Source organism: Monodon monoceros, unplaced genomic scaffold (genome assembly GCF_005190385.1).
Source record: "Monodon monoceros isolate NGI ecotype Baffin Bay Population unplaced genomic scaffold, NGI_Narwhal_1 Super_Scaffold_1, whole genome shotgun sequence".
NCBI lineage: Eukaryota > Metazoa > Chordata > Mammalia > Artiodactyla > Monodontidae > Monodon > Monodon monoceros.
This window is the reverse complement of record NW_021703765.1, coordinates 75125632-75148700: the sequence shown is the minus strand read 5'-3', so window position 1 is coordinate 75148700 and position 23069 is coordinate 75125632. Positions and strand designations below refer to the sequence as shown.

General features: G+C 42.0%; 1 protein-coding gene and 1 non-coding gene across 2 annotated transcripts in view; one reads left to right on the top strand and one right to left on the bottom strand.

The window, feature by feature from the left end:
* FBXW8 (F-box and WD repeat domain containing 8) overlaps nt 1-23069 on the bottom strand; it is a 112870-nt gene that overhangs the window by 89034 nt on the left and 767 nt on the right. The window contains exon 2 of the mRNA XM_029222526.1: nt 8984-9088. Within this exon, the coding sequence (XP_029078359.1) occupies nt 8984-9088 (105 nt within the window). The remainder of the gene's footprint in view (nt 1-8983; nt 9089-23069) is intronic.
* On the top strand, nt 13807-13913 carry LOC114902274. The gene has a single exon (XR_003795453.1). It is a non-coding gene; the product is annotated as a U6 spliceosomal RNA (small nuclear RNA).

Below are 23069 nucleotides of genomic sequence, written 5' to 3'. Positions count from 1 at the left end.
ACTATTATGTTTTAAACTTAAATTCTTAACTTTCTAAACTTTCTATCCATTTTAAATCCCAGCTCATCACACATACCCACCCCCAGCATTTTATATCATTTTTCATCTCAATTCTGTCATCCATTGTAGGTATGCTACTTTTCCTTTACATAAGTCATCAGCAAAATACAGTCTGTGGGGCTTCATGTCTTAATTATTTTAAAAAATTAACCAGGATAGGGCTGAGCACGGAGCCCGTGGCAAACCACTAGAGCCCTCCCTCAAGGCTGACATGGATCCATTAAGCAGCCCACCCCAGGCACGGCCACAGCATCAGTTACAGATCCACTTAACCACACTGTCATCCCACACTTCTCCATCTTAGCCATAAGGGCATCGGGGAAACAAACCCTCATCTGATCACAAGTGGTCAGGAAATAAAGAATGGGATAATGACTCAGTAACACTGGAGTTCCAGTTTCGACTAGACAGAACACCATGGTTTTATTTTTGGCATGTTTGGTCCACAGCTGAGCCTGTCCATGACACTGGGTGGTGTCTGTCCATCTGTCTGTGCCAAAGTGAGTCTCAGCACTAGGCAATCATGAAGCACAGACAGGGACAGACCAACATCAGCTGTGACGGAGCCAGGCTACAGCTCAAATAGCTCCAGAGCAGAGTATTTCTCCCACAGGCCCCTGCAATTCAGGGTTAAATAAAGTATAAAGGTGAACACACAGACACCCTCATGGCTTCTCAAAGGCACAAAGTGCTAGCTAACCACACGGCAGTTTACTCTGATCCCTGGGATACATCAGCCCTTTTTTGTAAAAATTATAAAATGTAAAATTTTGTAGAATTTATGAAATGTAACTACTAGGTGAAAGACCCAGACTCATTATTTCACTACACACACCAGCACTTCCCAAAGCATATTCAATAGAATAGCAGCTCCTTAGGGTATTAATAAGTTATTTTAAAAAAGGATTCCACGGTCACACGAGTTTGGAGAACACTGGTTTAAACAAAACTAAGCAGGACTCTTCACTGCAGAACTTCTCAGAGCTTTTAACAGACTGACACGTGTTGCATATCTCTAAGAAGGAAATATAACAGGCTGCATTCCTCGAACTTATCTGGCTCCTGAACTCTTCTTACAAGGAGTGTCTCAAAAGCCCAGTGTCCTCCAGAAGACACCTTACAGAACACTGATATGGGTATCAGTCAGGCAATTAAAACATATGTTGGGCACCAACTGTATGCGGGCACTAAGGCCAGCAATTCTTACCTACTTTCCACCTCAACCTGCCAAACTGACACCTTTGCAGGTGGGTGACACCCCACGGACATGACCAGATTGGGGCCGCCTGCCCATGGCTGGGGAAGCTAGAGGGAAAAGTTCTGGTCTCTGCCCTTACAGTCGAGTTGGATCACAAGACTGGCCCCCAACAGCGGGTAATCTTTGTAATTCTGCAGTCCAAAAATTAGCTACAAGGCTGCACTTTGTTAGATGAAGCCAGTGAATCATCATCATTTCAGGAGAATCCAAATTCAATGCTCAGTGACTACAAACTAGAATATCCCAATTAAACATTCTGGATGAGTTTTAATGAGTACTAAACTGTACAAATTCCAGCCACTTTAAAACAGAGAAACTTTTCAGAGACTTTCAAGAACTCTCAAATACATGTCAGACCTTAAAAATCTTGGAAGCCGAAAACATTTTTTTATATCAGCTTCGAAGAAAATGTCAAATTGTCTTAAATAACACAATCTGAAATTTGTACAACAGGGTTATGGGATAAAAACCTGAGAACAAAACACTGACGTTTCAGTGCATCATCCCCACCACTAACCCCTAGACCACAGGGCCTCTTCTGTAGAAAATAATACTCAGGATAAAGTTTAATCCTGGAAAACAAACAATAAAGCTCTTTGAGGGATTTATAAAAGCTAGAGGTGAGAATTACTTCCAAAAAGGGATCAGGATTGTATCTACGATCAGGTATTGAACACAGAAATGTGCCAACAATTTCTCTAGCAAATGATAAAGAGAGGGTTGCCTTTTTATTCTTCTTTTAAAGGAGAACAAAAATGATAGGCTTTAAGAATTTCTTTTAATCCTGAAGGGGGAAAAAAATCAAGAAGAAAAACACCTAGTCAAACTTTCACAAGTAAATTTTAAAGAGTCTCACCAAAAGGAAATCTAATTGTTTTGATTTCTTAAATTACATTAAATCTAGAAAGTTTACGAGCCTGAATTTTCCAAAGGCCTAATGGTCTTTCTTTAATATACCAGGATTGGACTGGCCCTGCCCAGTAAAAGCCCCACTGAGTGAGCCTCAGCTGCAAGAATTTGCTAATAAAAGTGTCTCCAGCATTTTGCTTTACAGCACCACTATGAATTGCAGCATTAAAAGAAAAAAAAATAAAAAAGCCCTTGACTCAAAAACTAGCTTTATTAACTCTGCCTGGATTAAGGTTACCAGTGAGGCCCACAACAGGGGAAAAAGTGTCACTGTTCCAGTCACACAATGACATAATGAAGTCTGCCTGGGGAGGACACACCACTGACCTCCCATTGCTAAACCCAGCAGTCTCTTCTCAGTCTTCCTCTCACTTGACCGCTTATTACCTTTGATCACTTTCACCTCCTTGAAAATTGCTCTCCCTTGGTTCAGAGGACTGTGCACGCTAGGTTTCTTCCCAGCTCACAGGTACCGCCTTCTCAGTCTGCTTATCGTCTACTCACTGTCTGTGCCAGGGCCCAACCCCTAATCTCCTCCTCTATCTACACTCACTTTCCTGATGATCTCGTTCAGTTTCCTGGCTTTAAATACCATCCATGTGCTGACTGCTTCCAAATTGACATCGTCAACCCTGAGTTCAACCCAGAACTCATCTGCAGCCTCACCTTCAAGTACTTATCTTCCCCCCAAACTTGCTCATCCCACCATTTTCCCCTCATTAGTAATGGTAACCTCATCCACCCAGTTCCTCAGGCCAAACACCCTGGAGTCCTGTTGACTCTTCCTCCTCTCCCCACACCCAACCCATCAGCAACCCTGGCTCCACCCACTTCTACCAGCACAGTCCTGGTCCAAACCACCATGTAGCCTTCAAACTGGTCTCCTTGCTGCCGGCCTTGTTCCCCGGCATATTCTTCACATGGCAGGGAAAATGATCCCTTTTAACATATAAGTCAGACCTTGTCACTCCTCTGATTAAAACACTTCAATGGCTTCCCATCTCATTCAGAATCAAAGTTCAAGTTCTGTTAACAGATTAAGTGCCTTTTGAATTTGGACCATCTCTCCTTCTCTTAGCCCTGTCTGCTCACTACATCCCTGTGTTAGTTTCCTATTGATATTCTAACAACTTATCACAAACTTATGGCTTTAAATGACACACATTTATTCTCTTACAGTTCTGGGGGCCAGAAGTCTAAAATCAAGGTGTTGGGGGAACTCCCTGGCGGTCCACGTTTCCACTGCAGGAGGCACGGGTTCAATCCCAGGTCGGGGAACTAAGACCCCATAAGCTGCACAGCGTGGCCAAAAAATAAAATAAAATCAAGGTGTTGGCAGCAGGGTTGCATTCCTCCTGGAGGCTTCAGGGGACGATCTGTTTCTTTACCTTTTCCACCTTTTCCAGTACATTCCTTGGCTTGCAGCCCCTTCCTCCATTTTCAAAGCCAGCAACATAGCATCTCCTCTCCTCTCTGACCTCCTGCCTTCCTCTAAGGAGCTCTATAGTCACAATGAACCCACCTGGATAATACAAGATCACTCCATGTGAAGATCCTTACCTTACATCTGCAAAGGTCTTTTTACCATAAAAGATAACGTAATCACAGGCCTGAGGATTAGGGCATGAACATCTCAGGGAGGCCATTACTCAGTTGCCACAGCCTAGCCAGTCTGACCTTCCTGCTGTTCCTCACACAACAGGTACACTCACCTCAAAGCCTCTGCACCTGCTATTCCCCTCTGCCAGAGACCAGCCCAGCTTCCTTCTTCCCTCCTTCAGGTCTCTGCTGAAAGGTCACCTTCTCTATGAAGTCTTCCCTGGCCACCCCAGATGATGCAACCCCCAACATCAATCATCTCTGTGTCTCATTTTTCTCCATAGCACTTACCACCATCAGATATATTCTATATTTAATGATATATTTACTGCACATAATGTAAAGCTTTCCAAAAGGCAGGGGGTTTTATGTTTCGTTCACCGTCTAGAATGGTACATGGCACATAGTAGGCCCTCTGTAACTAACCAAATGAGAATAAGTCCAATTTTTTTTTAAGTTCAACACCTAAAAAAACTGGATTGCTGGGCATATACCCAGAGAAAACCATAATTCAAGAAGACACACACACCCCAGTGTTCACTGCAGCTCTATTTACAATAGCCAGGACATGCATGGATGCAACCTAAATGCCCATCGACAGACGACTGGATAAAGAAGATGTGGCACATATATACAATGGAATGTTACTCAGCCATAAAAAGGAATGAAATTGGATCATTTGTAGAGACATGGATGGATCTAGAGACTGTCATACAGAGTGAAGTAAGTCAGAAATAGAAAAACAAATATCGCATATTAACACATATATGTGGAACCTAGAAAAATGGTACAGATGAACCAGTCTGCAAGGCACAAATAGAGACACAGATGTAGAGAACAAATGTATGGACACCAAGGGGGGAAAGCGGTGGCGGGGGGGGTGGTGGTGTGATGAATTGGGAGGTTGGGATTGACATGTATACACTAATATGTATAAAATAGATAACTAATAAGAACCTGCTGTATAAAAAATAAAATAAAATTCAAAAATTACGAAAAAAACTGGATTGTTTTTATTTTCAAAGGTCAGCTCCTGGCATGTGCTGCTCTCAGAAGGCTTTGACTTTCTTATTCAAATATAATCTCTTGCTTTCTGATTTTTTTCTCTTTTAAGTTTTAATATGAAAATTTTCAACCACACAAAAGTAAAGTGAACAGCGTAATAAGTCACCCCCACTCTGTTCAAATGACTATCAATATTTTGCCATTCTTGTTTCATCTAGTTCCCCATCTTTTTGTCTGGAGTTGCTTTGGTTCTCCCTAACCCCTTTTAGAGGGAGCAGCCACTGCAACCTGGGGAATTAAAAGGAAACTCCTGTGGATGCCTGGGTGTCAGGCATGCACATATCTCCCTGACAGAAGTCTGGGGGCAAAGTGGAAATTAAGAACTAAGGGAACCCTGCCAGCAACTACAGGTCCTCAGAATAATTTCTGCTCTGAAAATCAACCAGGCACACTTGGCTCTAAATTTCCAACCTTTAAAAATGTCATTAAGGTCTGTAGCTAGAAAAACTCAAATTTTAGTTTCTCCTATTTGGACATATGGGAAGATCATAAAATCACATTTGCCTTGAAACTTGAAATATCATAATCTAATACACTGGGCTTTAGTTCCAGAGCTACTTATTTATTTTGGTAACACCTACTTCTTGCTTGCCAATTTTAACATAAATCTTAAGTTTTTAACCTCTCCCATCTTCCTTCTTTTTCTTTATTACATTCTTCAAGGATGTTTTTCTACCTTTTACTTGAAAATCATGGCCCTGTTGCCTTTGCAGCTCTATTTCTAAACTTACACATTAGGAAATACACATAACTAAAATATATGCTAAAACTGAAAATGAAAAAATGAAGTTATAGAGATGGAGAACAAATTCGAGGTTGCCAGGGGTTAGGGAAGGGCATGGCTATAAAAGAGTAGCAGGACTCTTGTGATGAAAATTCTGTATCTTGACCCTGTGGTCACTCAAATCTACACACGTGATAAAACTGCGTAGACTTAAGTACACACAAATAAGTGTGTATTAAACTGGTGAAATCTGAGTAAGCTCCATGGACTTTGCAAATGTCAATTCCTGGTTTTGATATTGGGCTACAGTCTGCAAGACATTACCAATGGAGGAAACTGGGGGAAGGGTACACAGAACTTCTCTGCACTATTTTTTGCAACTTATGAATTTCTAATTACTTTTAAAGTTTTTTAAATGAACATTGGCAAATACTTAAAAACCTTTACTCCTTAGAATTACTCATGTTGTAATATAACAGCACACTCACTTTTCTCATAAAAACCAAACAATTTTGTAATTTCGAAATCGACAATTTTGTCGTTGTTGTCCATTTTAAAATATTACCCTTTAAAGTGTTTGGAAATCCTGTGGACACACACACACAAAAGAACAAAAAATTCTAAGTAGCGAAATGATAAACTGCTCAATGAACTGCCCCAAGCATAACTGCTTACTAAAACCCACACTGTTTGAGACATCCCAGCATGATACTCTCCCACAAAGATACTAAATCCCTCGAGGGACAAGTATGGATACCAAGGAGCTAGGAAGGTCAGCATTCAGGGTACACAGGACCACAAACTAACGTTAAGGGGGCTTTAGTTTTGAAGCGTAAAGCCTCACAAAGCAGAAAAGAGAGGGGATGCAGAAAGGAGACAAAGTCAAGAGCCAAATCAATTCCCCAGTACAGTCTGTGGCATAATGAAATCTCAGAAGTCCGCCCCAATCAGGGTTCCTTACTGTTAGTCAGTTACCAATTTGGCATAAGGATCTAAGCAAACAGGTTTTCTCCAAGGGCACACATATAGTTTATGGTGCCAATTCCACATAACTGGCCCAACCACTTTCACTGAAATCCCAAGGCGGCTAGATTAAAAGAGAACCAGAGAGAAAGAGCGAGACGGAGAGAGCGAGCCCCCTCTAAAATAAAATCATAAAGCAGCAGGACATTCCATTCAACAGAAGGCCCTTTTCCTGTTTCAAAAATAAAAACACCACGAGAAACAAATGAAAATGCTACTTATTTTTATTACTTTGTGGTTTTCTTTTAATGCTTGAAAAAAACAAAGCCAAGTCACAAACTACTGGCCATCCATCGTCATCTTTGTGCAAAAGCTCTACGAAAAAAATCCTGGCTTAGAAGATCAGAGCCACCTCAGGGGTTCTGTTTAAGTATATTCTAATCTTATACATGTGCTCTAAAAATTAGGTTCAACCACAAAAACCCAAATCCAACTGGCCCAAGAGGGAAGAATTCTGGTGCACAATTGGACTACTGTGTTGCAAATTAAACTGTTCACACCTGCAGAATAATCTCACCAGCATAACCAATCTACCCTGGAATGCAGCCCCACGGTACCAAAAGAGGGATTTCTTCTTCCACCAGATCCTATCTTTCACTGATAAACTCTTTGGATGAGAAAACCAGCAGATGTGAAAGCCACATGGCCCTCTACAAAGCAGGAGAGCAAAAGCAACGTAAAAAGAAATGATTCCTTAAACAGCAGCTCCCTATCAAGAATGAAGATTTTATCATCTAAGACTGACTTTGTGGAAAGCTAGCTATTAGATAGACCCTGTTCCAAGACTTTGGCTAACAGCATCAGGCTGAAATCCAGGAGCTGGACTCGTTTAGCTACACCCTTGTTTTCAACTCTTGGGAACAGGGCCAATGTGTAAAGTTAGAATATAACAACTTCCAAGGCAAAGAAGAAGACAATGTAGGTACTCTTACTTAATGCAGTCAATAGGCTCTGAGCATGGTTTACACTTCAAACATTTTTATTTTGTGAATTTAGCCTCTGCATAGTTTCTTCCGAAAGATTTCCACACCCTGCATCAAAAAATATTTGCCAATACCCCCCTTAACTGATGCTGTGGCAATCAAAAATACTGAACACTTTCTCAAATTCATATTTAAGTAGAAAAATAGTTTTGATTAAGCAAAATGCTTCACAATAGGGTAAAACCATAATAGGGGAATAAAGTAAAACCAGAAACTCTCTAAATTGTCCTGTATTTTGTGTCATTTCACTGAACTGCCATGGAGTTAGACAGCTCTAGAGTCTGTCTACAGTTTTCACCACCCTCAAACTGCCTTAATATTTTTACCTGCATATTCATGGTGGTGTTTCGGATTTTTATTGTATAGTTCTCCTACCACTCAATTTCACCAAACTCTTTCTCCTGAAGGTACAGAAACTTGTATCAAATGCATTATAGGATTCAGGGATGGGGAACAGTAACCACTAAACAAATTACTTCTTTGGCAATGGATACTCCAGTGCCTTCTGGGAACACAGTTGTCCATGAAAATCCAAATGGTCAATCACATACACATTTAACTTATGAGAAATTAGACATTCTTCTCCAAAAGGAAGAGAATAACAGACTAACTTTAATGATATAAATGCTTGCCTCTTAAAGCATGGCCAAAGCCACACTTGGAATCACCTGGTAGAAATGCAGATCATTGGGCCACACCCCAGACCTCCTGAATCCGAATTAGCATTTTATCAAGATCCCCTGTGATTCATGCACACAATAAAGTCCAGCCTAGGCTGTATCTCCCACCATTCCACACCATGGGCACGTGCCCCAGAGTAGGCATGAGATGGGTGACGCCGATCTGCAGTTCCCTCGGTGGCTCTCAGCTCTCACATGCCTCTCGCCTCACTGAGTGGAATTCTGGTGTTTGAAGGGTAATTTGGATCATACAGTGGAACATGACTTCACTGTTTTGTCCCCAGGCTGACCCTCAGCTCCCAACCTAACAACTGGCGTGACTGAACCAAGGCCTTGCATCTTTGCATTAGAAACGGTGAGGACATTAACAGGTCTGGCGATCTCAGTAAAGGCAAGTACAACCTTGTCAGCCTTGAGCACGCTGCCACAGGTCAGCCATAATTCAGACTGCAAGAGGAACACAGCTCTGGGACAGACGGTCACAAAAAGATAAACATGACATGGTGATATAGAACATAATCCTTTATGTTCAAGGTTGCTTTCCTTCAGGTAAAGCTGCTATCCAACTCATTATTTCTTTAAAGTTTGTCATTCTGTAAAGTAAATTTCTGCTATAGAAGAGCTTCCCATACTTGAATTACACATGTAGGTAAATCCTGACCATCCATTAATGACAGCTTACCTGCGCACACCTTCCTAGTTCTTTTCTGTCCAGATACTGAAATATATTGATTGCCAACTCATAAGGCAGTTGGATATCAAAGAAGGGCACGTCATCCATTTCATTCTGAGGAAAAAAGAAAAGAAACAAGCTTAAGATTCTGAGATATGAAAATGTTCATATTTATAGGCCCTTTAAATGACCAGCAATAGCCTTAAGTGGTGACAAGAGAGATGATGCTGATTCCCAGGAGGAGCAAAGCATTCTCACTATTCTGCAGAGCACAGTCATAGAACTAATTCAGAGCTTGACAGCTACTCTCAATTCTCCGACCCCCACAAGCTTACCCTCCTTACATTCACTTATAAACTCCACAAGACCATTTCCCGTAATGCTTCAAAAAGGAGAAGCAGGGGTGCCATATCACAACCTGGGGTGTGCCACAGGAATCAATGCAAAGGTTTGTGGAAAACCTCTCAGCTTCTAAGGAAAGGTGAGTGGTAGGCAGTCATGAAAGAGCCTTGGAATCAGGGAGGCCACTGGTCCTTCCAGGACAACTGCTACTAGCCCCCAACTTGGAGGGGGGTGAATGCCCACAGTGAATAAATGCTGACCTAGGTCACTGCAGTGTTTTCATCAGGAAGAGGGGGATAGGGCTGTGAATGTGAGCAAAAAGTAAACAAATGAAGTGCTGCTCTTGAGTAAGGTGAGTCCGTCTCCCCGTGGCCACAGGAGAAGCACAAGGTTTCCTAATGCACCCGGGGGCTTGTGCTGCTTAACCTGAGTGAGCCAGTGCAAACAGAGCAGTTCTTCGGTGTCATTTATTAATGTGGAGAAATTAGAGCTTGCCTGCCTTTGGATAAGCAATTAGGGATGAGGTAACAGGCTTTATTTGAGAGATAAGGCTGTCATGACGATCCTGGTAGCACAAAGAAATACGAGGGTGAAACAGAAAAAAGGCCAAGTGTGCACATGGATCCCTCTGCCTGTTCCCGACTCCACCTGCCAAAGCTCACTTTGGTGTGTGCTCCTGTAAAGCTGGGGAAAGCAGAGCTCTGCATCCCAACAAAACTCGCTTAATAAAATTCATGTTTAATAAGCTTTGGCTGACGTCGGTGACTTACTGGTTGCAAGCAAATTATTAATCCACCACTCAAATACAACAGTTGTATATTGCAAGGCTGCATGAAAAGAATCTCAGCATTTTTAAGGGAGTGTGAGCACCGACTCAAACCCTACCACGATTCAGGGTGAAGATTTTTCTGGAATCATGTTTCCATTCATCTAGGAGTCTCAGGGCTAAAAGATAATCCAGGGCATAAGGAGGTAATGTATTCAACTGCAAAAACAACGCAAGGCTAAGCACGAAGGCCAAGAAGGATCTCTAGAGGAAAAAAGAGGAAGAGTTGACAGTTCTCGGCGGGTAAAGAAGGAACGGCATGTTAAATCAGGACAGAAGTGTTGGCTTTACAGAAAACAACAGAAAAAAATCTGCAAGTGTAATTGGAAGACAAAGGGGTCCTTGCCTAAAAAAATAATGGAAAGTCATTTGTCTAATGTCATGCTAGGTCCCCTCCTACAGCTAATCAACTTTACTCATCAAGAGAGAGAGGCATTAGTTTCTCTATGCCCAGATCCAACTTGAGACTCCTTATCATAACTATGGAGGGAATCGAGGACAGCTGCACACAGTACAAGACTATCCTTCACAGCCCTGGACTTCCTTCTGCTTTCTCTTTTGGATTTTTTGACTATGGTGAGGTGGAGAAGTCTACCTTATCCACTCAGTAAAGAAACAAGAGAAAAATGTTCCCTATCCTCATACAAGCAGAATAAAGGCAAAGAAAAGTCTGCACTCATGCAAACTGAACTCATAATTAGCTTTTTTTTTTTCTCCCCGCTGCCAGAGGCATTGCTTTCTTCAATTGGTCCCTTCGGGACTCCCTATAAACTGATGTCTGCACTTGACACTACTGCGATGAAGCATGAGAAGTCATCTCTGTTTTTAGTTTTGCTGGTGCAGAAAAGTCACAATTCTGGTGGCAGGTGCCTTCTCCCTTTTGCCTGTTCTGTTGGCCAGTTCTCTATTCTCATCCTAGAAAATACCGCCTCTGCCTTAGCATACTCCAAACTCTGCCACCATCCTCCTTCATGCCAGCCCCCATAACCTCTGGGATGCAGCAGAGCATGGAGGGTTAGAGCACAGATTCCAACTGATCATCCTAGTTCTGCATCTGACTAGCCACGAGACCAGGCTAAATGCATCTGATTCTTACCTTCCTCATCTATGAAACAGATATTAACACACCTAATACGTTATTCATGGGGCAGTTATGAGAATAAAATGAAATAATGCATGGAAAGGCCTGGCACAAGTACCCAGGCTCAGCATGCAATAACTGATTGCTAAGAGTACTATCTTCTTTCCTTGAGTGGCATTCCAGGTCCCTTTTTTTTTTTCCTTCAACACATACTTTTGATTAGGCCCACATTCCGCGTAGCCCCCACGTCAGCTTGTTGTTTACACAGAAAGTTGTCTCCCCTTGTCACGAGATAAGCACATGATAGTCAATGACAGTGGAAAGGGGATGGTACAGCAGAAGCTGTCATTCAGAAGTATGAACACTGAAAGTACCCACACAACAAGGGCTTTTCCGAGAGGGCTTTAAAAAAAGAATCATCAATTTCAAAAGGTTATACCACAGTAATAACTACAGACGGATCTGCTCTAGTGCACAGAGGATGAGAAGGAGGTAGCCAGCAGGGTGTGAATGACCAGTCCGGGGTATTAGGGCTCCCACACCAACAGTCAGAGACTCCATGCTGGTCTCACTGCTAACACACGGTGTTATTGTTCTTGATCATTTATAAGTTCTGGAGAGCAACAACTGCTTCAAAGCACTGAATTATAATTATGTAAACACCAACATCACAAAGCCAAACTTTTTTTTTAAATCACTGTGCTCTTAGAAAAGGGAACTCTCCTACACTGTTGGTGGGAATGTAAATGGATACCGCCACTATGGAGAACAGTATGGTGGTTCCTTCAAAAACTAAAAATAGAACTACCATGTGACCCAGCACTCCCACTATAGGGCATACATCCTGAGAAAACCATAATTCAAAGAGTCATGTACCACAATGTTCACTGCAGCACTATTTACAATAGCCAGGACATGGAAGCAACCTAAACGTCCACTGGCAGATGAATGGATAAAGAAGATGTGGCACATATATACAATGGAATATTAGTCAGCCATAAAAAGAAACGAATTTGAGTTATTTGTAGTGAGGTGGATGGACCTAGAATCTGTCATACACAGTGAAGTAAGAGAAAGAGAAAAACAAATACCGTATGCTAACACATATATATGGAATCTTAAAAAAAAAAAAAGGTTCTGAAGAACTTAGGGGCAGGATAGGAATAAAGAAGCAGACATAGAGAATGGACTTGAGGACACGGGGAGGGGGCAGGGTAAGCTGGGACGAAGTGAGAGAGTGGCATGGACATATATACACTACCAAATGTAAAACAGATAGCTAGTGGGAAGCAGCTGCATCGCACAGGGAGATCAGCTCAGTGCTTTGTGACCACCTAGAGGGGTGGGATAGGGAGGGTGGGAGGGAGACACAAGAGGGAGGGGATATGGGGATATATGTATACATATAGCTGATTCACTTTGTTATACAGCAGCAACTAACACAACAATGTAAAGCAATTATACTCCAATAAATGTTTAAAATAATAATAAAATAAAAGGTGTGAAGAGTGGGAAAAAAAAAATCACTGTGCTCTTAGAATTGCATCTAAACTCCAAAATGATAGTCAATCCCAAACAGATCAAGTCCCAGACTCTTATGTAAATGAACTTCCCTGTTGCTACCACTGGCTGGGAATGGCAGGAAAAAAAAAAAAGAAACCAACATACTAAAGGAAGGTCCACATCTCCACATCTTAAGAAATATGTAGACCCACAAGGTCCGGAGACCACATGCTGAAGTTTCATGTTGCACCCTTAGCATCCTTCTGGCAAGACATTCTATCATTGGCTCTTGTAGTGGAGGCTGTGGTGGGTCACTCAGATTCCCCCTCTGGATCCATGACACCTTCCCCCCAGATGCCCAGAATGCTGCCTGCCACTGGCTCATAGCTGTGTCCCTTCCCAGGCACTGCCCTTGGCCAAAAAGTTGCCTCATTCCAGGTTACACTCCCTCCTCGAGGGCAGTGTGCATCCAATGACTACTCAACAGCTGAATATAAAGACCTCTATGTGGGACCCCTCAGAAAGGCCAACCCATGAAACCACCTGCATGCTCTATCTCAGAGCCTGTTTCACAGAAATTCTAATCTTTATTCCCAAATAGTCCTGTGATCAGCACATTCACAAGGGCTCTTATGCACAACTCCAGAGACATTAGGTAACCTACTTCCCTTTCTACTAAGGAGGCAACAGTGGAATGCAGGTAAGTTAGAGTGATGTTATTCTACCAAAAAACTAGAGCAGCTTCAGGGTTAAGTAAATCACTCATAAACTTCTCTCTCTTATTATTAGTAACATATCACTTGGGGAACACCTTACAAAAGACTGAGAGTTACGAGCATGCTTGATCCTGTGGTTAAAAATCCAATTCTTTTATAGGTACAGCATAATTTGACAAGGATGTGGAGCCACATCCTGGACAGAGGCTGCAGCCCAGTAACCACATATACCTTAATAGTAGCAGCAAGAAGGTCCTAAGCACTCTCATTTGGTACTACCCTGGTTCACAAAATTAAAAAAAAAAGTACTACTACTTGCTACTAGTGTGCAGAGAAATACCCTGCCATCTAAAAGGTGCTATCAGTGCTCGCTTCAGCAGCACATATACTAAAGTTAGAACGATACAGAGAAGATTAGCATGGCCCCTGCACAAGGATGACACGCAAATTCGTGAAGCGTCCCCTATTTTTAGCAATTATACTCCAGTAAAGATGTTAAAAAGAATTTAACTGCAGTCTCTAAATAGAAAAAAAATAAAAAATAATAAAAGGTGCTATCAGACTTCCATCTAGGCTATTTTGAAGCATACAGCCACCCTAAAAGTTATGGGCCACATTAACCAACTATATCTATAGTAACTTAAATATGGAAATGGACAAGTTGGCAGTTCAGAAACTAAGATATTCCAAGAAGAAAAGAGACACTTGAAATATAGGAAACGTGGTCGTACTATTAAAAAGTCAGTATGACTACAATGTTTAGAGAATAATTTAGAATGGACAAATTTATGCTACAGAAGACCATACAGAAGACCAGTAAATTTAAAGTATTAACATTCCTTCAAATTTAAAGAAGGACACCCTTTGGACAACATACAACTTGCGTTTTAATTTTTTTTTTAATGGTTGAGATATTGATTCTCTCTCTAATATTGGTGACTCTTGTCCTGTATTACACATCAAAATCATCTGTGGAGTTGTGTGTGTGTGTGTGTGTTTTAAACCAAAAGCCCAGGGTCTCACTCAGACCTAATATCCCAAATTCCCAGGGATGGGGCTCAAGCAACTATTCCTCAGGAATCCTCATACAAACCAAAAGTTGAGAACCACAACCCTAACTTACCAAAAGACTTAAGAATCAATCCTTTCCCAATCAAGCCAAAAAAAAAAAAAAAGCCACCACAAAGGGGTCATGTTACTTTGTTAATTCAAACTCAGTGAATACTAGATTTTCCCAAAGTCTACTGGACTTACTCCAAAAAACGCTAAGAGAAATTGCAAATAGATCCATCCCCAGGGAGGCTGATTTGTACTCTTATGTGCTAATGTAAGACTAAGTCTGTAAATGGACTGGTTTTGTGCCTTACTGTTAGAAATTTAATCTGTCTTCTCTTGTTTAGTAGGAGGGATAATTACTAAGAGCCAAATCAGTAAAAAGTGAAGAAATTGACTTAAAGTTTGTTCCCAGTGTAATCTCCAGGGCAAACAACAGGAAAGATCTCTCTAGATGGTGTTTTAAGAAACTAAGAAAAGCACCTGAGTTCAAACAATAGATACATAGCATTTCTGCTAAATCTGTCACTGAAAGGAGCCTGTTTTCTACATGAATTTATCTCAACTTTCTACATACTGCTAAGGAGTAGACGCACACAATCTCAATCAGAAGGAACAGATGAGTTCCAGTTTCACCCGCATTTTCTTTAAGAAAAATAAAATTAGTTGATTAGGGGAAAAAAAGGTCTGAAACACTGTCAAGATAAACAGCCATTCATTTACATTCCCAAATGTGTCTCAAAACACGTTCTTATTTACACAAAAGAAAAAAAATGACGAAAGTCCACCAAAATGTTAACAGCTGTAGCCACTGAGCAATAACATTACAAGAGATTTTTGTTTTTGTCTTTCTATTCTTCTGAATTTCCTCAATATTTTTACAATAACCATGTTTCACAAAGAAAAACAATACACTTGTAAGATAAGGTGTTTTATGTTCAAAACACTATCTGAATTCAGGTCCATGCCAGGTGCTGTTAGCAAATGTATAAAAAATGATATCAACACCCAAAGAGCTAAAATCTTTTATAGAGCTAAATCACTGTCACATAAAATGGAATAAAAACTGGAGTCTGCAAAAGGCAATAGAGATAGCCCCCCAAGGTATTCCCAAGTTCATCAGGAAGCCAGCTATTTAGAACCTGGAAATCACTTCTCCGAAGCAACAATGCTGTAAAGAGTGGTGAAGCTCCCAAGCAGTCCACAAAAAGCCAACTTATCTTTTAACATTTAACCTAATCCCTTGCCTCGCTATGAGAAAGAGCAAAAGGTATTCAATAAATTTTTGTTGACAGCATACGTGGATGATATAGCTGAACTTTAACACTACAATATCTAACAGGTACATTGCACTGCATACAGTAGATGCACATTAAACGTCCATGGGATTTGATTTTTTTTAATGGGCTTCCCAACTTCAAGAGCCATTATCATTCACCACCTACTGGTATGATTCCCCTGGGCACTCTGGCAAGGGGTGGACACAGAGAGCAATCTAAACGATTGGGCAGCGAGGGCTGGGGCGACCCCAGGAGGCTGGGCAGTGGAGAAAGCTAGGGAGGCAGAGGACGCACGACCTCTGCTTTCAAAGCCCCCTTTTAGTCGGATACAGTTTTTCTCTCCGGAAAGAAGTCAGCAGGGGAGGGGGAGGGGGAGCTCCCTTATCAAAAGCTTCCGGTCCCAGAGGGGCCTGTGTGGGTATGGTTTGTTTGTGGGAAGAGTTTCACATCAAGGGTCCCAAATACTCGAAACACATTCGTACCATCAAAATTGGCTATATAATTTGTAGAGCCCAGTGGAAAATGGAAATGCGGGGCCCCTTGTTTAATATTAAGAATGTCAAGATGGCAACAACAGAGCATTAAACCGAGCACAGGGTGCTTCTAAGCCTGGGGCCCTATGTGACCACACAGGTCACACGTGCCCACGAGGCCAGCTGGCCCTGGCCACCACAGAACCTTTGCACTTGCCATTCTCTGCCTAGAATGCCCCCCCCAAATCTCTGCACACTTGCTCCCTCACCTCTTCCATAAGCATGACCTTCCTAGGAAGGCCTCTTGGCTAGCACTATCCCCAACACATACACACTCTGTCCCTTCCACCTGCTTTCTTCTTCTCCAGGGCGTCTATTACCTGACAATTATTTGTTCATTGTCCATCTCCCTCTTGCCCAGAATGTGGGCTTTATAAGAGCATGAATTTTTTCTGACTTGTTCACTGCTGTAGCCTCAGTGCCTAGAAGAGTACCTGGTACCAAGAAGCCACCTAATGAGTACTTGAGGAGTGAATGAATGGAGCCCAGGCTGCTTCAAGCAGCAGAACCTTTCAACAGACGTCCTAAGTTACAAGTTGTTCTAGTGTACACAGAGACCATTACAAAACATGTCCAAGTAGACATGTGCTCACTCGTAACAGGAAAAAAATACATGGCACTGACAAGAAAACGTTTTAGTTGGAGTAAAGGAAAAGGCAGAGAACCTTGGGCTGGAGGGATCAGGGGAGAGTTAACATAGGAACAAGAATCAAGTTAAGCCTTAAAAGGAAGGAAGGCAAAGGACAGAAAGAGGAAGGAAAGTCACTCCAGGTAAGCCAGTGCATGAGTTCACATTTGACTCGGTTGCCTTCTCATTTTGTATTAGTCAGTTCCCCTACTTGTTTCTAACTTTAAAAAAAAGAGGAACATCAAGTCATCAAATTGACCTGCTGACAACATAGATGTCGGCTCTGACAAATTAAATATTGACAAAGTGAGCAATAAATACTGGCCAACAGTATTAAAACTTTCATCAGGCCTGAAAACCCAAATCGTAACACTGAATGTTCACAGGGGTTCTAACCATCACAGAGCCTCCTTATGAGGCTGTTGCTGGAAGCAGCAGCTCTGCCCATGCTATTTCAATTCCACACATGCCAACGGGGCCCCCACTGCACTGAGTACCATAGGCGGGGTTACAAGAGGAAGACGAGAGACGCCGCCCTCCAGGGATTCCAGGGGGCGGCCTGAAGCAAGAGGCTCACCAGGGATAAGCTTTAGCAAAGAGGAAGTGAGATAGTATAATGAACTTTTCTGCAATACTAATGATAATAATAGCACCAGCTTTAATTTACTGTCTACTTATTGTAAGCCAGCTTGGTACGCTAAGAATGTCCCAGCCTCTACACAAGATCATACTAGCCTGGTCCTCATTTGATAAGTAAGGCAGGGTAAGTGACCTGCCCAAGGTCAGACAACAAGTCAGCAGCAGAGACCGCACCTGAACTCAGGTCCACCCGATTCTGAGCCTGGACTTGTAACCAAAACCATCCTGCCCCATTAATGTTACCCTTTCAGTTAAAAGAAGCAAGACTAGGCTTCTGAGGTCAGGGACTGTGTCCATTCTGCTTACTACTGATTCCCCGGCACCCAGCTGATCCATAAATGTGTTGGATGAACAGAAAACACCTACATTGCTACAGTTAGTGCCGCTTCAAACAGTTACCCACTTAAAGTGGTCATCTGTCGTTTCTGCCCAACATCCATCCCCTCTTTTCTTTTAGGAAACCACCCCACTCTTGGTCAACATGGCTTAGGTGGGGCTGACCCCACTCTTATCTTCAGGAGTGGGCAGTGGATATGAGCCTGGCCAATTTGCGTCAGTGACTGGTTTGAGGATGGCTCCATGACCCAGTCTGGATCAATGGGAATTTAAGTTCATAACTTCTGCTGCATAAAACAGATGCTCTCTTTCCCCCGGGTTGATAAGCTGACAGAATATAAGGCTGGAGTTGCTGGCAGCCGTTTTATCCCAAATTGGGATAAAGCCAATTCTATGAATAAAGCCAAGGCTATGAATAAAGCCAACAAAAGGAAAGCAGGACTGAGAGATGGAGAGATTTCTACAGAGAAAAAAAATTTTGTAACTATTGAGGTAAATGATGTTAACTAAACTTACTGTGGTAATCATCTTGTAACATATACATATGTCAAGTTACCGTGCTGTACCTGTTAGTGCTCTATGTCAATTATATCTCAGGAAAACTGGGGTGGGGGGAGGACAAATAAAAGAGAGATGGAGAGACTTCTAGTTACATCATAAAACCACCCAGAACAAGGACCACACCTGGAATTTTCAGTTACATGAATCAACAGATTGCAGTTTGGTTTTTTTTAAGCCAGTGTGAGTTGGGCGCTGACTGCTTGCAGCCCAGAGTCCTGACACATCACCTAAATAGAGACGGGACCGAGCAACTGGATTTCATAACCACCACAGTGAAGGCAGCAGCATACTTGCAATTATACTCCACTATCTGTGAGAAGCCTGAATTTACTGAGAAAGGGAAAAAAGACAAAAAAGACAAAGTGCCTACTGCCTCTAAAATTCTATGCAGGGCTGTATCATTTCTTTCACTAACTCAACCATATACCAAGAAGACAATTTAGGTGTCCCTAACTCACCACCTGAAACAGATGGTTTCTAAGCACTATTACTAAAAGCTCACAAGAGAAGATGAGGCTCAATGGGAGTCGTTTCTAAGTTTTCGTTTCAGCTAGGCTTGTCCATCAAAGGTCTTGCCTGTACCCGGCCATGTCACACTGTAAGGTGACACTGTTCATGTGCCCATCAAGAGGCAATTTCACGCCTGACTGCTAACGTACTAGTTGTTCTTGCTCTAGTGATGATACTGAAAACTGAAGTGAAAGAGACTGCACCAAAAATACAACAGGATGTGCTGGTATAACAGAGTGCTCCAAAGGTGGGGAAAAAAGGGGAGAGGGGCTGTTAGGAGGTGGTACTGGCTTTTTATTTCCCTTTCATGTCAACTGGATGAGCCTGTTAGAGTTTCTGGGGAGTCCCAAATGAACTAAATTTTCCTTTTCAGGAGTCACCCACAGATCAAAGGATTCTTGGGAAGACATAAGGCAAAGATCACAAACTCATGGCCCAAGGCAAATCTAGTCGAAGGAGAGGCGTCGTTTTCTATCGTGTACATATGTTAACAAAAACTAAAAGTGGGAAGAGTTTTTGTGGTAGATAGTTATATTAACTAGCCCCCTAATTTGTTCATGCCTCTCTGTGTTCAAGCATTTGGGTATCTGACTCTGGGTGAGGCCATATGAATTGCATTGGTCAATGAGACAATAACAAACATGACCTAGGCAGAGACTTCAAAAGCACTTGGGCGTTGGGACTTGCCTTTTTGCTGCTCTCGTAACTCTGGTAAGGTCCACCCAGGGCTAACGTGCTGGAAGATGAGACACATAATCCAGACACACACACACACACACACACAACCAGAAGTGGAGCTGCCTCGCTGACAGGAGTTAACCTCAGACAGGTACATGAGCCCACTCATGCCCAGCTCAACTGTCACTCTGCAAGATGGTGAGCTAAATAAATCTTGGCTGTCTTAAACCAAAGTTTTGGGGGTTTTTTGGTAGCAAAAACTGATAGAGCCCACATAAAAATACATAATCGCAATTTGGGGGGAAAAAACCCTAAAGACTCTGCAACACCAGGACCACATTCCTACATGGCAACAAGCAGCTGACCTGGGCAGAGGCTCTCGCTTTTAACCCAGCCACAGCTTAACATTTTCCAATTCGTCACTATCATCTCATCCATGCTAGGGTCACGTTCAGTTGCCATATGTCGTCTCAGTTGGGTGGTGGTATATTTATGGCAAAGAAGAAAGTGAAATACTATATTCCACATACTCCAGTTACTATGAAAAGTGAAAAAAAAAAGTACAACCACTTTGGAAAACGGTCATTATCTACTAAGGCTGAACATACACATATCTTGTAACCCAGCAATTCCACTCCTAAGCAAATACCCAAGAAGAGTGTGTACATATGTTCCAAAAGATGTACAAAATGTTCACAGCAGCACTATTCCTGACAGCCCCAAACTGGCTATTAACAAACTAGTTATCAATAATGCCCATCACGGCTTCCCTGGTGGCGCAGTGGTTGAGAGTCTGCCTGTGGATGCAGGGGACGCGGGTTCGTGCCCCAGTCCGGGAAGATCCCACATGCCGCGGAGCGGCTGGGCCTGTGAGCCATGGCCGCTGAGCTTGTGCGTCCGGAGCCTGTGCTCCACAACAGGAGAGGCCACAACAGTGAGAGGCCCGCGTACAGCAAAAAATAAAAAATAAAAAAAAAAAATAATGCCCATCAACAGTAGAATTAGTAAGATGTGGCATATTCATAGGGATAAATGTCATACATAATGCTGTGCACAAGAACCCAAAAGTATGTGTTGTATGATTCTACTTATATAGTTCAAAATCAGATAAAATTAAAATAAGACGTTAGAAGTCAGGTGAGTGGTTACCCTTGGGTGGAATGGCACACATAAGGGTTCTGAAAAGCTGGTAATGCTGTTCTGTAACCTGGGTGCTGTTTACATTGATGTGTACACTCTTGGAAATACATCAAGATGTACATTTATGGTTGGTACACTTCAATAGAGGTTGCCTTTTTGTTTTAATTTTTAAAAAGTGGGGAAACAAGACCAAGAGGAGGGCTGTGCTTCAAGAAAATATGGTTAAGTATTTTTCTTTAGCGGTATTGTGAAGACAATATCTACACCGTTATGTTTACTACTTAATGTGACAAAAAGAACGGTAGCCGTTATGAAACAAATTATTACAAAAGTATGGCTGGAATCTGAAGACACAACACCTGATGAACTAGGAAAAAAAGGATCAAATGAGTAACATGTAGCCTACTTCACTCATTTGCATTTCCTCCCTGCCCTCTGTGGGCTTTGGGACTTACAACCCCTGAAATACCTTTTCTATAAAGGCTGCCATCATTTCTCAGACTGAAGATACTGGGTGGGTCCCTTAAAACAATTACTTTCCTAAACCTCATCTGTCATATGGGGCTAATGTTGTCCACTGGTGAGGGCCATTGGGAGAACTGAAGAAGACAACGTCTCTAAACCCTGACAAGACAATACCCAGGAGACAAACAAGTAAGCACGCAATGAATTATGATTACTTTATTTTTCATTTATAGCAGTGTTACTGATGATTGCTAAGTACAAAAAACAAACAAAAAAACAAAACCACTAGCGGTGCCCCAAAGTGTGGATGCTCCTCACAGTAGCCTAGAGCCTAGCAGAGCCTAATGTGGTGATTCCAAAGGGAGCAGAAGGGATCAAGGGCATATACTCCAGGGCAGGCTTTTTCTAACTATAAATGAAACATTCTGAAGTCCCTTGGATCCTCCAGCAGGCAGGCCGCTTCCATTTTTAGGATACTTCAGTTAGGGCTCCACTATTCTTGATATCAATGCCTGTGCCTCAGGAATGTTAGGACTAGAAAGACTAGGGAATCCAGACCTCAAACCAAAATAAGCTGTACAGCTGAGAACAATATCTCAAACACACCTGATCATCCCAATCACCAGGTTTCTGGGCCCCTCCTCTGGAAACTGATGCAGCAGGGCTGGGAAGGGCCAGAACCTATATTTTAATAAGGCTTAATGTGACTGTTACAGCAAGTCAAGTTTAGGGAACTCCTACCTGGTGAAATTTAAAGTCCAACAGATCTGAATCCAAATTCAATCCCAAGAACTTGCAGCTGGGTAACCCTGGGCAAATTACACAAAACCTGCATTTCCTCATTTGTAAAATGAGACTGACAATACCTACCTCCCAGGATTGTTGTGACTCCTGAATACAATGCCACATTCAGTGGGGAGGATTTGCGAGGCCCCAAATGTGCCTTTGTCCTAATAATCCACATTCCTGTTGCTCTTTACCCCCAAAGCTGGTCTTGCCTCAGCCTACAAGTTTACTTTTATGGGGATAACTTGTGTGTAGATCTGGACTAGCCTGAACGACTTATCAGGTGCTAAGTCACCTTCCCAAGGCATTGACAAATTTAATTTTTACATGTCAGACTTCTTCAGTGACGACCCGCTTCTTACACAAGCACGCATGACGCCAATATGAATTTTCATATATAAGAATTAACACATTAAATGAGAATGCTTATAACACACACACACACAAAGTTGATATCTAACCTTAGAGACAGGCAGAGCACAGAACCAGAAACTCTGTGAAATCTTATAGCTACTAATATTATTTGAATATAACTACATATTATGTTGAATAAGCCATTTCTTCTGGAAACAGCTTAGCAATTACAGAATTACTCCCTATTGAGAAGCTATAGACGCTACCTTTGAGCCCAATTTAAGTCACTAGAACCTGCTGCCTTTTTCCAACTCTTAAACATGAATGTGTTTCAGGTGATCTTGATTGTGACAACTTTGGGAAAGGGGCGTTTTTTTTTTTTTTTTTTTTTTTTTTTTTTTTTTTAAGAGAGAGGGTTCCTAGCTTACTCCAGATTCTGGAAGGGATTCATGCCCCACAAAATGTGCACTATGATTAGCATGGAGGTTCTTATCAAAAGTTTTTTTTTCTACTTTAACTGAAGTAATACATGAACAGTTAGAAAAACTTGAACTGTACAAACACTATATACAGAAAAGTTAAAATTCCTTCCTATCCACGTCGTGAGTTCTCCTCCACAAAGGCAACCTTGTTAAAAGTTTAGGAACCCTTCTAGATCAGGATT